Source organism: Scyliorhinus torazame, chromosome 12, assembly GCF_047496885.1.
Source record: "Scyliorhinus torazame isolate Kashiwa2021f chromosome 12, sScyTor2.1, whole genome shotgun sequence".
NCBI classification, from domain to species: Eukaryota; Metazoa; Chordata; class Chondrichthyes; order Carcharhiniformes; family Scyliorhinidae; genus Scyliorhinus; species Scyliorhinus torazame.
In genome coordinates, this window is record NC_092718.1 from 215,214,054 (window position 1) to 215,232,598 (window position 18,545).

At 44.6% G+C, this 18,545-nt stretch overlaps 1 protein-coding gene across 1 annotated transcript in view; it reads left to right on the forward strand.

Moving 5' to 3' along the window:
- med13a (mediator complex subunit 13a) overlaps positions 1-18,545 on the forward strand; it is a 214,355-nt gene that overhangs the window by 95,685 nt on the left and 100,125 nt on the right. Inside the window, 2 exon segments of the mRNA XM_072469928.1 lie at positions 5,837-5,941; positions 16,377-17,078. Of these exon segments, the coding sequence (XP_072326029.1) occupies positions 5,837-5,941; positions 16,377-17,078 (807 nt within the window).

An 18,545-nucleotide genomic window follows, 5' to 3' on the forward strand; every position in this document is an offset into this window, starting at 1 on the left:
CTGGCTTGTAATGCAGAACAAGGCCAGCAGCGAGGGTTCAATTCCCGTACCAGCCTCCCCGAACAGGCGCCGGAATGTGGTGACTAGGGGCTTTTCACAGGAACTTCATTGAAGCCTACTTGTGACAATGAGCAATTTTATATGGGCAGCACGGTAGCACAAGTGGACAGCACTGGCTTCACAGCGCCAGGGTCCCAGGTTCGATTCCCTGCTGGCTGGGTCATTGTCTGTGTGGAGCCTGCACGTTCTCCCCGTGCATGCGTGGGTTTCCTCCGGGTGCTCCGGTTTCCTTCCACAGTCCAAAGATGTGCAGGTTAGGTGGATTGGCCATGATAAATTGCCCTTGGCTACCTAAAAGTTTAGGAGGGGTTATTGGGTTACGGGGATAGGGTGGAAGTGAGGGCTTAAGTGGGTCGATGTAGACTCGATGGGCCGAATGGCTTCCATCTGCACTGTATGTTCTATGTTCTAAAATGAGCAGTTTGAAGCAGAACTGTTTACAACCCAACACTTTTCTGGGACTTTGGAGACGCTCGGTCTAGCCACTGTTAGCACACATGCTGCCGCCATTTCCTGCATGTGTATACACCGTGCCATCTTTCCATCAAAACAATCTGGCCCTTTTTAATCTTTATAACAATCAAACTACCCAGGCTTGCTGTCAGGCTGACTTCAGAACAGGTCACATGGCCCTCTTCATTTTACCTTAAATGAAAGGCGTGTTCTTAAACCATAAACCTTCTAATTGTTACAATTTGAAATGCATTATAGAAGTTGTTATTGGCCTGTGCGAAGGGAACATATTCCCCCAAAGACATTCACCATGTAGTCATTGTATTGAAAAAAACTACTTGTGCCAGTATCCTTTAATGTTGTGTCAATACTCATGTGTGCTTTGTTAATATCACCTCAAAGTGCTGCCACAAGTACCATTGCCAGCAGCAGACCTATAACGAGCACTACTTCACTCTCTAATGTGGTAGTTTAAAATGCACTTCAGACAAACAGCGGGGTGTTCATCTCAGTTCTAGTGGATATTGTACAATAATCTCACATGCTCCAAGTTTCATTAATTTAGTGATCAGATACTCTTCATTTTGTTTTGATTATTTGAGAATCTTGAATGTGTTTGTATTTAAATTTATTTTCAGATTAGATTGAAGCAGTCAGAATAGGGCTGATTTCATTTTGTCTTCATCTGAAAGCATTGTGTGTACTTTTTAAATTTGCATTTATCCGTTATCCATTCTTTTGTTGATGCTATGCAAAATTGCTAGTTTAAGAAGACAGGCAAGGCACCCTGATTTGAAAACTATGTAAATCTGAGCACCAGAAAGTTTATGCGTGTGATGGTCCTTGAGCATCCTGGGCTCAGTGCTGTTGAACTGGAGGCCGAGCTGCAGCATAAACTGGACACTTTGTTCCAGGAGACGATCACATCGCTTCAGTTAATTAGAGGTTTAGAGTTGGTCAGGGGCAGCAGTGGGTGTCTGGGACTCAGCCAGATAGACAGATCCAGGATGCAGTGATAAATGAGCCTCAGTCCTTGACTTTGACTAACAGATATGAAGTACATGTTGCCTGTGTGGACAAACTGACCATAGCACCAGCCAAATTGGCAGGGGTGGTGGGAGCTGATAGTGAAAGGAATGTAGTATTGATAAGGGACAGTACAGTAAAGAAGATAGCTAATGCTCTCAGCAGCTGCGACTGGGAATCCCAAAAGTTGTGTTGTCTGCCTGATGTCAGGGTTAAAGGCAACCCCACATCTGGAGATTTTGGGAAGGGGTGGGGTGGATTCTGTTGTCATGGCAACATAGGACCCAACAATGTAGTTCGAACTAGGAATGGTGTTCTGCTGAGAGAGTTTGAGGAGTTGGGGTCAAAATTAAAATGCAGAGTTTCAAATGTAAATTACATGAGCTACACTCCATTTAGCACAGAATCAAGCAGATTAGAGATTTAAACCTGTGGCTAAAAGAGTGGTGTGGGAAGAAGGGATTTTAATTCATGGGGCACTGGCACAAGTACTGGGAAAAAGGGGGTTGGAATGAGCTCTACATATTAAATTTGGATCAGTGTCCTAGTGTACTTAGTTTTTTTGAGTGTGATGTTTTGAATATTTTGAAAAGATAGCAGAATGGGAAAGGAGGAGGACTAGCCCTGAAAGTAAGGAATGACAGAGCGTGTGGGTGAACGACAACAATTGTTTATTTTTGTCTGATGCAAAAAAAAACCTGGAATGGTGGCCAACCATAGCTTACAAGGGAAAGTGGAGATAGTGTTAGATTTAAGAAGAGGGATACAAATTGGTGAATAAAACAGCGGACCTGAGGGTTGGGAGCAGTTTAGAATTCAGCAAAGGAGGACCAAAGGTGACTTCTATAGGTATGTGAAAAGAGAAGATGAAGACAAATGTCGTCCCTTACAGTCCGAAACGGGAATTTATAATGGCGAACAAAGAAATGGCTGACCAACTAAATACATACTTTAGTTCTGTCTTTACAAAGGAGGGCACAAATAACGTACCAGAAATGTTGGGGGAACTTGGAGTTTAGTGAGAGGGAGGAACTGAAGGAAATCCGTATTAGTCAGAAAATTGATGGGATTAAAGGCCGATAAATCCCCAGGGCCTGATGATCTACATCCCAAGAGTACATGAGGAAATTGCCTGAGAAGTAGTGAATGCATTGGTGGTCATCGTCAAAGATTTTATAAACTCTGGAACAGTTCCTACAGTTTGGAGGGTAAGGGTAATTATGTAACACCACTAGTTAAAAAGGGAGTTAGAGAGAAAACAGGCAATTGTAGACCAGTCAGCCTGACGTTGGTAGTGGAGAAAATTCTAGAGTCCATTATAAAAGATTTACTAGAGCACTTTGAAAGCAGTGGCAGGATCGGACAAATTCAGCATGGATTTCTGAACGGAAAATTATGCGTGACAAATCTATTGGAATTCTTTGAGGATGTAATTAGTAGAGTTGACGAGGGGGAGCCAGTGGATGTAGTGTATTTGGAGTTTCAGAAGGCTTTTGACAAAGTCCTACACGAGATTAGGGTGTAAAATTAAAATGCATAGATTTGAGGGTAGTGTATTGAGATGGATAGAAAACTGGTTGGCAGACGGGAATAAACCGATCTTTTTCCAAATGGGGGAGTGACTAGCGGTGTAGCGCAGTGACCTGTGCTAGGACCACTGCTACTCACAATATATCTGTATCAATGATTAAGATGAAGGAACTAAGTGTATTATCTCTAAATTTGTGGGAGGGTGAGCTGTGAGGGGAAGCAAAGATGCTTCATTGTGATTTGGACAAGTCGAGTGAATGGGCAAATGCGTGGCAGATGCAGTATAATGTGGATAAATGTGAGGTTATCCACTTTGGTAGCAGAACGGGTAGGCTGATTATTATCTGAATGGCTATGGATTGAGAGAGGGGAATTTGCAACGAGACCTGGGTGTCCTTGTACACCTGTCGCCAAAAGTAAGCATGCAGTTGCAGCAGGTGGTGAAGAAGGCAAATGGTATGTTGACCTTCATAGTGAGAGCCATGATGTGGAGATGCCGGCGTTGGACTGGGGTGAGCACAGTACGAAGTCTTACAACACCAGGTTAAAGTCCAACAGGTTTGTTTCGATGTCACTAGCTTTCGGAGCGCTGCTCCTTCCTCAGGTGAACCTTCACCTTCACCTGAGGAAGGAGCAGCGCTCCGAAAGCTAGTGACATCGAAACAAACCTGTTGGACTTTAACCTGGTGTTGTAAGACTTTGTACTGTTCATAGTGAGAGGATTAGAGTACCGGAAAAGGGATCTCTTGCTGCCATTATACAGGGCCTTGGTGAGACCACACCTGGAATATTATGTGCAGCGTTGGTCTCCTTATCTGAGGAAGGATGTTTTTGCTATAGAGATGAGTGCAGCGAAGGTTTACCAGACTGATTTCTGGGATGGCGGGACTGATTTATGAGGAGAGATTTAGTTGGTTAGGATTATATTCTCTGGCGTTTAGAAGAATGTGAGGGGAATCTCACAGAAACCTATAAAATTCCAGCAAGACTAGACAGGGTAGATGCAGGAAGGATATTCCCGATGGTGGGTGAGTCTAGAACCAGGAGTCACAGTCTGAGGATAGGGGGTGGACATTAAGAACTGAGAGTGTAGTGGGCCTATGGAATTTGCTACCGCAGAAAGGAGTTGAGGCCAAAACATTGCATATTTTCAAGAAGAAGTTGGGTATTGCTCCTGGGGCTAAAGAGATCACAGGATATGAGGGAAAAGCAGGAACAGGTTACTGAGTTGGATGATCAGCCATGATCATTATGAATGGCAGTACAGCTCAAAGGGCCGAATGGCATACTCCAGCTCCTATTTTGTATATTTTTTAGAGACCTAGCAGTGACTCCAAATATCAGGAAGTAGAATACGTATTACTTTCTTTTACTTTAATTTATTTCAGTTCCTCATTCATTTAAAAAAAAAAATATATATATATATATATATATTTTTATTGAACGTTTAAAATTTTGAATCAAAAATAATGAAACAAAACCAACCCATGTATCAAAAAATTACAAATGACACCAGTAACAATAACCCTAGTAACAGGAATACAACCCGCTCGCACCTATCTTCAACCCCCACAAAAAATTGACTCAATCTGGCCTTGGTGAGGTGCACCATGAGCTGGATCAAGCTCGACCTCGCACAGGATGACGTAGCATTCACCCTGCGGAGGTACTCGCGCGTGCACACGCGCACACTTTAATCAGCCCCTCTATTATATATATATATATATATATATATATATATATATATATATATATATATATAAATATATATATAAATATATATATATATATATATATATATAAATATATATATATATATATAAATATATATATATATATATAAATATATATATATATATATATATATATATATATATATCACCTGCCCTCCCTCTCCCTCCCGGGCTAAGGAGCCTGAACATTTGACAGAGAGGATGTTTTGTTAGCACAAAGTTTCACCCCGCCACTCCCCTTCCCAGCTTAGCAACAGGAGCTCCTGTTTTTTTTGTGCATTCAGTCGGTCATAAGTTGCACATGCCCGGTCTCTGCCTGTGCCAGATTGACGCACAAAAAATCACAGGCCCGCCCAGCATTCGCTGCTAGAAGTGTTTTCTAAAGTTAAAAAACACTTTGGGCTCATCCTGCACCCGTTGCTGTTTGGTGGCATTGACCCATTGGATCGATGGATGTCCCGCCAGAGACTTTGGACTGAGTAGTCTCCTCCCACGATCACCATTGCTGCTTTGGAGCTGGGGAAGCTTGTGAGCTCAAACACTATCTAGGCAACCCCTCACCTTAAAAAAAACCATCCGGACAACTGGCATTTATACTTTTCAGATTTCTGGACTGGAGAGGTTACTGCGTACGCAAGGTGAGGTTTTGTGGAGTTGGGGTTAATGTATTGGCATGATGAAGGATTAGCTAATGGACAGGAAACAGAGGGTACGTTGGCAGGCTATAACTAGTGGAGTGCTGCAAGAATCCGTGCTGGAGCCTCAGCTATTTACACTCAATGCAGTCATTAACATAGATCATAATGCGTGTAAATTTGCTGACAATATAATGCCAGTCACCCAATCTAGGAAACCACAATATAGGGTGAAGATGCATATTTTAGCCTCCAACTGATTGTCTCTAAGTTTTGAGTGAGGCACTCAAAACTGGTTTATAGACATGTGGTGTTGCTTATTTTCCGATGGTTTGGGGGAAATATTTTGACGTTAACATTGATCAATATCAAACTTGCTTCAAATGTGATCATTTCCAGACGAAAATATTCCACTGTGAATGGTTGTGAAGATGATTCAACTGGCGAAGAAACATCTTGGGATTTTGTTGAGGCTACACATCGAGTGAATTGCAACTGTTCAAGGTAGAGGAACCTTTTCAAATATTTGCATATTTTGGAATTTGTTAAAAGAACATTTATGCTTCAAGGATACTGATACATCACAAGTTTAAGTATTAGGAAGTATTTTTTTATTTTTGTCTTTATTTAAAAAATGTTCAAGAAGTAAAACCAGTAAAAAGCCAAGATATCTCAATTCTCATGATCCAAATCTCTCTTTCAGATGTTAGCAAGCAGTGTTTTTGAGTATTTTCTATTTTTTTCTTATGCTGCTTATTGACAAAACTAATTATTAAAATAGGAGTTAAAAAGACCACAGAAGCTGCCACTATAGATTGAGGTTGCTGCTAAATTGAGTTGCACTTTTATCCAGTATGTTTGAGCTTTTCCCAGTGATTGACTAGTATTGCTTTTTAGCTCAGTTGAGTTAGGATCAAGCCAACAGACTCTCAACCTTATCGTGTTTATAAACTTTTGTTCGCAACTTTTATATTTGCAGTTACTTTGATTGCAAGTTGACAGTGGGATTGAAAACAGTTGTGGAAGTTTAGTGAATCAGGGAATCCCAACAGTGTATAAGGGGCCATTTAGGGCAGCATGGTGGCACAGTGGTTAGCACTGCTGCCTCACAGCTCCAAGGACCTGGGTTCAATTCCGGCCTCGGGTGGCGTGTGGGGTTTGCACTTTCTCCCCGTGTCTGCGTCGGTTTACTCCGGGTGCTCAGGTTTCCTCCGACAGTCCAAAAATATGCAGGTTAGGTGGATTGGCCATTCTAAATTGCCCTTAGACCATAAGACCTAGGAGTAGAATTAGGCCACTCGGTCCATCGAGTCTGCTCCGCGATTCAATCATGGCTGATATTTTCTCATTCCCATTTTCCTGCCGCCTTCCCTTCGTGTCTAAAAACGTTAGGTGGGGTTACGGGGATAGGGTGCAGGCGTGGGCTTGTGGGGTGCTCTTTCCAAGGGCCGGTGCAGACTTGATGGGCAAAATGGCCTCCTTCTGCACTGTAGGGATTCTATGGCCCATCTAGTCTGTACCAACGCTCTAGGAGAGCACCTTGCCCAGCCCCACACCCCTGCCCTTTCCCCATAGCCCCAACCAACTAATGGGCAATTTAGCATGGCCAACCCATCTAACCTGCATATCTTTGGAGTGTGGGGGCAAACCGGAGCACCAGAGGAAACCCATGCAGAGACTGGGAGAATGTGCAAACTCCACAGTCCTCCAAAGTCAGAATCGGACCCCGGTCCCTGGCGTTGTGAGGCACCAGTGCTAACAACTGTACCACCGTGCTGCTTGTCATGATATTCAAACACACACATCATGATGGACACACTAACAGGCAAATCAGAGTACACAACACCACAACCAATCACAGACAAGAACACCAACCACATAAAAAGCACGAGCACGACACCTGGTGGTCAGTAGGTCTGGGGAGAAGGGAACAAGAAAGAGCTGTTAAAACATCACAAGCAGGGAACCCCCACGTGCAGAGTGCAAAGACCAAACTGTAAATAGTAAGTTTAAATAAAATAGCGTTGTACCATATGCAACCGTGTTGGCTCATCTGTGTGTCAGAACACCCAACACCACATGGTACAGGAGTGGATCGATACCTGCCTACTAACCTGCCATTCTGGACATGGACCACACCGACAAACCGCAGCCGATGCAAGTCGCGGGGAACCTAGGTACCAACTGGAAGCTCTACAGGCAGCGATTTGACCTGTACATCCGTGCCACCGAAAAACAGAATGCCTCGGATGACACGAAGATTGCAATGCTCCTCTTCTACGCAGGTCGGCACGCCACCGACGTCTTCAACTCACTGGTGTTCGAAGAAGGCGAAAACCAAGCCAAATATGACACGGTCATCCTCAAACTGGACCAGCACTTTCAAGTTGAAGTAAATGAAAGTTTTGAAAGATACCTCTTTCAGCAACGCCTGCAAGGTAAGGAGGAGCTTTTTCAACCCTTCTTGACGCACCTCCGGATTCTAGCGCAGTCCTGCGGTTACGGCACCACCACAGAGTCCATGATCAGGGACCAGATTGTTTTTGGCGTTGCCTCTAGTGGCCTACGCCAGCAGCTTCTTAAAATGAAAAGCCTCACCTTAGCGTCTGCTGTGGAAGCCTGTGTCCTCCACGAAAATGCTACCTGCCGTTTTGCCCGATTTCAGGCGTCCGAGTTGGCACGGAGGGGGTCCTCAGCCGTCGAATCGGCAAGCCAGGCCGCCCACTACGTCGAACGCATCCAGGCCGTCGATTACTTCCCGACCCACGGCCCGGACGACAGCGGCCGCTTCCCGCGCTTTTCGCGGTCTCCCGCGCAGGTGCGCGCCAAAAATAACGGCCACAACGAGGGACGCACTGCGCAGGCGCGCCCACCGCAAGATCGCACTCCGCATGCGCAGTGGCGCAACGAACGCCGTGACGTCATGACGTGCGGCAATTGTGGAGCTCTACATTTAAAAGGGCAATGTCCTGCAAAAAACCGACAGTGCCTCAGATGTGGCAAGATGGGCCACTACGCAGCCCACTGTCGTTCGGCTCAACCCATGGATCCGGCGCATCCTCGACAATCTCGCAGACAAGTCAGGACCGTCCAGCCCACGCATCAAGACTTCCAGTTAAGTGATGCAGATGACCAGGATGCCTTCCGCGTTTCCGTCATTGATGTCAACAAGGTCAATGCCATCAATCCAGCCGATGAGTGGTGTGCCACCCTGACGGTCAACCGATCGCGCGTCGCCTTCCGTCTGGACACCGGCGCATCCGCCAACCTGATTGCTTACTCTGCAGTCCAGGCCATGAAGGTCAAACCACCCATCACGCCATCCCGGCTCAAGATGGTTGACTATAACGGGAACGTCATCCCGTCCATAGGATCTTGCCAGCTACAGGTGACTCACAAGATGTACACGGCCACACTCCCCTTCGAAGTTGTCGGCTCATCAAAGGACTCGTTACTGGGCGCACAGGCATGTAAGGTCCTTCACCTGGTACAGCGCATTATGTCTCTCTCTCCAGATGAGATATCCGACTTCCCGGATGCTGAGTTCCACGCAAATCTCCATTCCCTCCTTGCTCACAACCAGGAAGTTTTTGAAGGCATGGGGACATTGCCATACACGTACAAGATTCGACTCAGACCGGACGCCATCCCTGTCGTTCACGCACCTCGCAGGGTTCCTGCGCCACTCAAAAACCGCCTCAAGGCACAACTGCAGATTCTTCAGGACCAAGGGGTCCTATCCAGGGTCACGGAGCCCACGCCATGGGTCAGCTCCATGGTCTGTGTAAAGAAGCCCTCTGGCGAGCTCCGTATATGTATAGATCCTAAAGATCTGAATAACAACATCATGCGGGAACACTATCCCATCCCGAAACGAGAAGGCCTCACCAGCGAGATGGCGCGAGCCAAAATATTCACTAAATTGGATGCGTCCAAAGGATTCTGGCAGATCCAACTGGACCCGGCCAGCCGAAGACTATGCACATTCAACACCCCTTTTGGCAGATTCTGCTACAACCGGATGCCATTCGGCATCATTTCAGCATCTGAAGTTTTCCACCGCATTATGGAGCAGATGATGGAAGGCATCGAAGGGGTACGTGTATATGTGGACGATATCATCATTTGGTCCACCACTCCGCAGGAACACATGCATCGTCTACGACGTGTCTTTACCCGCATACGACAAAATGGCCTGCGTCTCAACCGTGCGAAGTGTGCCTTCGGCCAGACGGAGCTGAAATTCCTCGGGGACCACATCTCAAGGTCAGGGGTCCGTCCCGATGCAGACAAGGTTAGCGCCATCACAGCCATGCCACGACCGGCTGACAAGAAGGCTGTCTTAAGATTCCTGGGCATGGTCAACTTCCTTGGGAAGTTCATTCCCAACCTGGCTTCTCATACAACAAATATGCGCCATCTCGTAAAAAAATCGACAGAATTCAACTGGCACCAATCGCATCAGCGGGAATGGGAGGAGCTCAAGCACAAACCGGTCACGGCACCAGTGCTGGCCTTCTTTGACACGACTCGCCCTACAAAGATCTCAACAGACGCCAGCCAATCTGGTATTGGAGCGGTACTCCTGCAAAAAGACAGCACGTCGTCATGGGCCCCGGTTGCATATGCCTCACGAGCCATGACCCCTACCGAACAGCGATACGCGCAAATCGAAAAAGAATGCCTGGGCTTGTTAACTGGACTGGACAAGTTCCACGACTATGTGTATGGCCTGCCACGATTTACGGTCGAAACTGACCACCGCCCCCTGGTCAACATCATTAACAAAGACCTGAACGACATGACTCCTCGCCTCCAGCGCATCTTACTTAAACTCAGGAGGTACGATTTTGAACTGATCTACACTCCGGGGAAGGAGCTCATCGTGGCGGACACTCTTTCCCGAGCAATGAGCACACCACCAGATGCGGAGGGGTTCGTGCGTCAAATTGAGGCACACGTAACTCTGACAGCAGCAAATCTGCCAGCTGATGATCCTAGTCTGGCCCACATACGCGCAGAGACGGCGACTGACCCCCTTCTGCAGCGGGTGATGCGCCACATGACGGAAGGGTGGCTAAAAGGGCAGTGCCCCCAGTTTTATAATGTGCGAGATGATCTCACCAACATAGACGGGGTCCTTATGAAATCACACAGGATCGTTATTCCGCACAGCGTGCGCCAGATGATTCTTCATCAACTACACGAAGGCCACTTGGACGTCGAAAAATGCAGACGAAGGGCCCGGGAGGCGGTATATTGGCCGGGTATTAATGAAGACATAGCCAACATGGTGCTCAACTGCACAACCTGTCAGGTTTCAGCCGGCGCAACCTCCGGAAACACTTCTACCACACGAGATGGTGACGTCCCCCTGGGCGAAGGTGGGTGTTGACCTATTTCACGCGCTCGGCAGAGATTACATTGTTATTATAGACTACTTCTCAAACTACCCGGAAGTCATGCCTCTCCATGATCTGACGTCATCCGCAGTCATTGGGGCCTGCAAGGAAACATTTGCTCGCTATGGCATTCCAAGGACTGTCATGTCAGACAATGGACCCTGTTTCGCCAGCCGTGAATGGTCGTCCTTTGCCGCAGCATATGGTTTCACTCATGTGACATCCAGCCCTCTGCATCCACAATCGAACGGGAAGGCTGAAAAGGGTGTCCACATCGCCAAGCGGCTCCTGTGCAAGGCGGCTGCTGCCGGATCGGACTTTAACCTTGCCTTGCTGGCCTATCGATCGGCCCCGCTATCCACGGGTCTCTCGCCAGCGCAGCTACTAATGGGTCGCTCCCTCAGGACGACGGTACCTTCCATCCTGGCACCAACAACAGACCATGAGGCGGTTCTTCGGAACATGCAACTGCAGCGTGATCGCCAGAAAAGTCGGTACGACACACGAGCGACGGACCTGCCCCCCCTGTCCTCCGGAGACAAAGTACGCGTCCATCAACCGTATGGTGGCTGGTCAGCACCGGCCGAAGTCCTCCGACAAGTGGCTCCCCGCTCGTTCCTGGTTCGCATGCCGGATGGTTCCGTGCGTCGCCGCAATCGGCGCGCCCTTCGCCGACTTCCACGCTCACAGCCACACAGTACGCACACGCCAGATCCTCAACAGGCTTCCGAGGATGACTTTGTGGAGCTGCCGCACATCACGCCCTTTCCATCGCCACCCATGGCCATGCCTGCACAGCAGCCGGTGGTTCTTGATCCACCCTTGAGGCGGTCAACCCGAACTCGTCGCAAGCCCATTAGACTGGACTTATAATACCGTTCCTATATTTGACAAGTTGCACAATTTTACATGATAACCTGTTGTTGTTTATCGTTCCAGATGTCGTCTGACTGGACAACTGTTCAAGTTTTTTTTTTTCTCTCGTTCGCATTTATGTTATGTTATGGTACAACTTGGTTCATGTGACGCACCCGACATCGCCCCATGTACATAGTTCCGTCATATGCACATGCTGCACACGACACACACACACTCTTAGATGTACTCACGACACGATCATATTTATTACCACGTAGGCACATATCTTTGTAAAAAGGGGGGATGTCATGATATTCAAACACACACATCATGATGGACACACTAACAGGCAAATCAGAGTACACAACACCACAACCAATCACAGACAAGAACACCAACCACATAAAAAGCACGAGCACGACACCTGGTGGTCAGTAGGTCTGGGGAGAAGGGAACAAGAAAGAGCTGTTAAAACATCACAAGCAGGGAACCCCCACGTGCAGAGTGCAAAGACCAAACTGTAAATAGTAAGTTTAAATAAAATAGCGTTGTACCATATGCAACCGTGTTGGCTCATCTGTGTGTCAGAACACCCAACACCACACTGCTGAAAGGGAGCTGAACTTTGGATGCAAAAATGGTCAAACGTATTTTAAGAACGTCGATCCTTACTAATGTTAGAGATATCCATTTGTTTGAGGATTTTAAATGCAATTAAACAGTTGATTTCCTAGATAGTTTCTCAGACTAAATTGTCCAGTTATTTGTGTATTTCTCCATGCCCATTTTTCTCCTGTCACTCTGTATATTTTTCAGTTTCTTTGTACCTGTTATTTGTTGCTTTTCTGATTTCTTTAAAAAGCCAAAATATACTGCCAGATACCAGCCAGGTGGGACTAGATATGGGAAATAGATTCACATGTTTGGACAAATTAACCTTTGGGCGAATGGGCTTTGAGTTGAGGGGGCAAGGCCTCCCATTGAACGAGTAACAGAATGGCGGTTGGTTATTTTTCTGTGCAAGTTCCTTTGTCTTCAATTTTTTTATATTTTTACAGTGTCTTTTTCTCTATCCCGCTGTTTTTGTTTTGATGGAGGGTGATGGAACAAAATCATTAATGGAGGGAAAGTTAATTAGAAGGGCAAAGTTTTTGGTTGTGGGTAAGGTCGAGGTCGGGTATTAGGAGCAGAAATTGAATGTGATAAGCATGTATCTATATTCTTACTGTTAGGAAAACAAAGGCATTTATATTTGTATCGGTAAACATTAGAAATAAGGTACAGTTTTTTATGATTGATCCTTCCGTGGAAGGAAGGATAAAACCTATAATTAGATTCATGCTGGATAAAGGTGTTTGTGTGCATGTGTGTGTGTGTGGTGGGGTGGTTCAATTCCAGCTGTTTCTGTTGTCCTTAGAGGGCTACGGATTGAAGATTCAATAAACTAGCGGTGGTTGCTTAGCAACTCTGGGCCTTGTAAGGTAGAAAAATTTATACGTTTTAGTTTTAGCTGGACATATTGCAATTGAAGAAAGCCACCAGTGAGTGAATATTTCTCAACTCTGCCAGGAGAAGCTAGATAGGATAAGGAAGCTGCAAAGAGGCAAGCTTCCCAAAGAGCCAGTTATAGTCCAGATACCTAGCTAGTTGGGACAGAAAGATTGACTTAAGATGATTAATGTTACGAGAACTGAGACCAAGGTATTCAGAAAAATTCAAGGAAGAGTAATAAAGTGTTCGGAGGCAATTGCACTAACCAGATTCAAAGTGGGAAAGCAGTGTTCAGAGGTAAATAAAAGGTTTGATGCCATTTTAATGGAGTCTGGGAATCCAGAGTTAAAGTAATTGTAAACAGTTTGTACTGCAATCAAGACAAAGGAATCCTAAAGGGGATGGTGTAAAACCTGGATTTGCGGTTAAAAGTGGAGTGGAAGCTTTGTTTAACAGTCATTTGGAAAATGGACTGGATCTGAGTGCAAATCACTAATGGAAAGCATTATTGTGAAAGACGATGTTAAAGTGTGTTTTTGAGAGTGGAATTTGGAAACTCATCATTCTTAGGCAAATTTCACAGACACTAAATTGACTTCAGAGTGGGGTGTGTATTTGACCACAACCAATCTGTGTGCATGAAGAGACTGTGTTGCTGAGAACATGGATCTTAAGATGTGCATTGTAATCTGTGTTAATCTTAAAATCTGTGTGTATTTGTTAAGCTAAAGGGGGGGAAGCAAAGGAGTATTGTAGCATAATCCAACTTATGTTTAATACTCTTTTTCTTGTTAAAACTAATTAGTGGTCCTGTGACTGTTCTTCCACATTTTCTTTAAAAAAAAAAGAGTAAAAGCTACAATCTTTTAAGCCACGATTCAATTCTGGGATCTTCCCGTCCAGTTATAACACCAACTGGGATTGTAGCATTACAAATCCATAAGTTTTAATGCATGCAACAAGTTCAAGCATTAAAATTTTTATCATAGGATAGAACCATTGCAGCAGAGAAAGAAAGCTTTTTGGCCCATTGTGCTGCCTCTTTGGTGGAGCTATTTAATTAACCCATTCCCCAGCTCTTTTCCCATAATCCTGTATCTTTCTTTCTCCTTTTCAAGTATTTATCAAATTCACTTTTGAATGTTCTCGCTACATCTGCTTCCACCGCCCTGCTATGCATTGCATTCCATATCATGGCAACTTGTGTATATTTTGAAGAAGTAGTTTCCTCATGTTTCCCCTGGTTCTTTAGCCAATTATGTGAAACTTGTCCTCCAGTTACCAACTCTTCTGCCACTGGAAACACCTTTTTCTTATTCGCTCTATTGAAACTGTTTATAACTTTGAACACCTCTGTCAAATCTCAGTTTAACATTCTCTGCTCTAAGGAGAGCAACCCAACTTCTATGGTCTCTCCACTTAGCTGAAGACCTTCGCACGTGGCATCATTCTTGTAAATCTGTTCTTCACTCTCTTGAAGATCTTCACCACCTTCATAAAGTGTATTGTCCAGAATTCAACTGGACAGCTGAGGCCTAAAGTGTTTTATTTAAGTTTGGCACAAATTACTTGCTTTTGTGCTCCTTCCCTCTATTAATAAAGCCAAGGATCCTATGTGCTTTTTTTAATGGCTTTCTCAACATGTCCTGCCAACCTCAAACATTTAAGTGGATACACCCTCAGGCCTGTTCTGCATCCTCTTTAAAATTATACCATTTAGTTCATGCTGCGCCTCCTCCTACTTCTTGCAAAATGAATCACTTCACACTTTGTTTTAAATGTTATCAAGTATATGTGTTTCATTTTATCAGTCGATGTACTCTTTTTCTAAAAAAAAAAAAAATTTGAGTACCCAATTGTTGTTTTTTTCCAATTAAGGGGCAATTTAGAGTGGCCAATCCACCTACCCTGCACATCTTTGGGTTGTGGGGGTGAAACCCACGCCAACATGGGGAGAATGTGCAAACTCCACACAGACAGTGACCCAGGGCCGGGATTCAAACCCGGGTCCTCAGCGCTGTAGATGGCAGTGCTAACCACTGCACCACCATGCTGGGGGGCCCCCGTCTGTGTACTCTTGAAGTCCGTTACAATCCTCCATTGTTTACTGAGTTTCATATCATCTTTAAACGTTGAAATTATGACTTGTATCCCCAAGTCTAGATCATTAAAGTATGTCAAAAAGAGCAGTGGCACTAATCTCAACCTCTGGAGAATACTACTGTTTTACTGTTCTCTGCTACTGTCTGCTTTCTCTCCCGTAGCAAATTTTATATTCCAGTTGTTACTGTCCTTTCAATCCTATGGGATTTAATTTTTCTAACATCTGTTATAATTGTACTTTCAGTTCAGTCGAGTATTGGGAATGTTTCTTAACATTGGACAATAGTGAGAATCAAAAATTGGCAAGTCCTGTGACAGTTTATTTATCCACCCTAATTTTCGGTCATCCTTTCCTGTTCCAAAGAGAATATTTTTTCTTTCCTGTGCTTAGAGGAGCATTATTAATTGTACCTACAAATCAGTCATGTTTATTGCTACCTAATGTGTCTCAATTTTGTAATTCCTCTGCATCTTAGATGACTTATGTCCCTGCTTGAACTGTGATGTAATAAATTATGCCGAATATTTTTTGTTGTAAAATTGAGCAATATTTCACCATTATTTAGTCCCAAAATCCTTTTGAGCTCAGGAAAATAAAAATAAGATGGTTTGTCGAGCTGGAGATTTTTTTTTTTGGGGGGGCGCACAGGGAACTGCATTAGGATGTGGTCTGCAGAAATTTGTACGAGTTTGTTTATAGGCAGTTGAAATTGGCCATGGAAAGGTGGTCAAGGTTAAAGGTGACAAAGTCATGGATGAAATTTTCAGTAACAAATGGGCTGAGGTAGGAACATTTGAGGAAACTAGGTAGTGTGGTAAGTAGTGGCATCTATCATTCTGTGTTTGGATATCTCATTAAGTCAACAGTAAGAAGTCCTACCTTTCTGATCTGTGGAGTACCATTTGATCTGAGAGCTGTTGATGACGAGGAGAAAGGCGTAATTCTGTGGAATGGTAATATTGTCCCTCATTTGAGTTACCTCAGACATCTGGATATGAACTTGTTTATTTAAATTGTTTTTTTTTGTAAAAACAAAATCTAAAATTTGACCATTACTGTTATAATCTTGCAAATATTTTTGCAGGCATAAAAATAAAAGAGGCACTGGTGTGCAGGGACAGACTCAGCCTCCTGGTCCCCAACAACCAACAACAGCACTCAAGCACAAAACTAATGACAAGCAAGAGAAAGGGGAAAAACAACAGAAACGACCACTAACTCCTTTTCATCACCGTAATTCAATATGTGATGATGTTGCAATGGAACCAGACTCAACTAATCACAGACTTGGAATTAGGCCGCAGGACAGCAGAGGGAGGTATCCGAACACTAGGCCTAATGAGCTTGTCAGCTCCACAAAATCCTCACAGTTACACATCCCAGAGATACCAAACTCACCACCACCACCACCCCTCAGCCCTCATCCATGTGAGAGGGGGGAGGATGGGGGGGATGCATTTAAAAATCCATTGACGCCTCAAAGTCAATCATTCTGCCATATGCCTGCACCAGATCCACTACTACCAGCCAAAGCTGTTGAGGACAGGATGGAGACTCTTCCCACCCAAACTTTCTCATTGGGTTTTCCAGAAGTGATGGAGCCTACAGCCTACAGTGGCAGCGTGGTGCAGTTTGAAGATGACGGGCCTGATGTCGCGTGGAAATGTTATCGACTGCCCGCTCACAAGGAATCTGAATTTGTGCCACCACAGCTGCCATTAGATAAATACAGAGAGGAGTATACGTCAGTGAGCAATCAAGAACATGCACTTTCTTCTGTCTCAGAGTAAGTGTTTACATGAAATATTTAGAAATTGTTAAAATATGTATCTAGCGCTATTTTTATGCCATCCACACACAGGCAAGTCTTATTTGATGTATAGATTTATGGCAGCTTGTAATGTATTGATAGTATTTTCAGAACACTTCAATTTCATTAATAAGAAAGGTGTTGTAGGTGCCTGTGACTGCTCACTATGTTTCTTTAGCAAATGGCTGAACCATACAAATCAAGAAAATACTAAATTTGATTATTTGATAATTTTGACCTGCCCAGCCAGCTGTCAGGACAGAATTAGGGACATTGTCATTGGGCATAGTGGGACCTGTTTAGAGTGGCCCATTTCTGATTGCTATTGACTAAATCTAAGTGGGAAATTCTTGCTGAGTGAGAACAAAATTGCCCCTTTTTTCTCCCATGGGCAAATATTGAACCGAAACTGTTCAATAGTCAAAATACTGAAGGGTGGCTCCTGCAGGTGCACCGTAGCAGGACTCACTGTTGAGATGTATAAAAAACCGAGAAAATTCAACATTGAGCATAAATATGTAGGCTGAATCCCCCTTGACTTTCTCATATGTCTAGACTTTCAACAAAATTTTAAAAATTGGTTCAGTTGAAACTAAAACATGGGAAGGAGGTACATGTATGCTATCTAGGAACAACTTTAAGCTTTGTATTGACAGGAACAGCAGAGCAAAATTCCTGTGAGCATGTCATAGAGATTTGAAGAAAGAACACTATCTTTAAACCTACACAGCATTACCGTTTTTAAGAGTGAGCTACACAATGGGTTATCCTATCTGAAGGATGCCAAAAGAATTACTGAAGCCAGTTCTATTATTGTTTCCTTCGATCCCCACCAAAACTAGATGATAGTGCATTTGTTAATTTCACAAACCACTGAGTCTGTCATTCACACAGCTTGAGGGTTATATGGGAAATGTTGAAACATACAATATATCTACCGCACAGAGACATACACAGCTCCAGGGTCCCAGGTTCGATTCCAGCTTGGGTCACTGTCTGTGCGGAATCTGCACATCCTCCCCATGTGTGCGTGGGTTTCCTCCGGGATGCTCCGGTTTCCTCCCACAGTCCAAAGATGTGCAGGTTAGGTGGATTGGCCATGATAAATTGTCCTTAATGTCCAAAACGACCCTTAGTGTTGGGTGGGGTTACTGGGTTATGGGGATAGGGTGGAGGTGTTGACCTTGGGTAGGGTGCTCTTTCCAAGAGCCGGTGCAGACTCGATGGGCCGAATGGCCTCCTTCTGCACTGTAAATTCTATGAATTCTATACAATTATGTCCTTGTAGCTGCAATGTTGTTGTAACCAGGAATCACTGGTACACAGATGATCAAGTGAATGACACTGTATTAGTGATTGATATCCTGGTGCTTTTCCTTGATTTGTTTTTGAAGTGGGTTGAAGGAATTTCAGAGCTTAATCTGGGAATTATTATCTTTATGG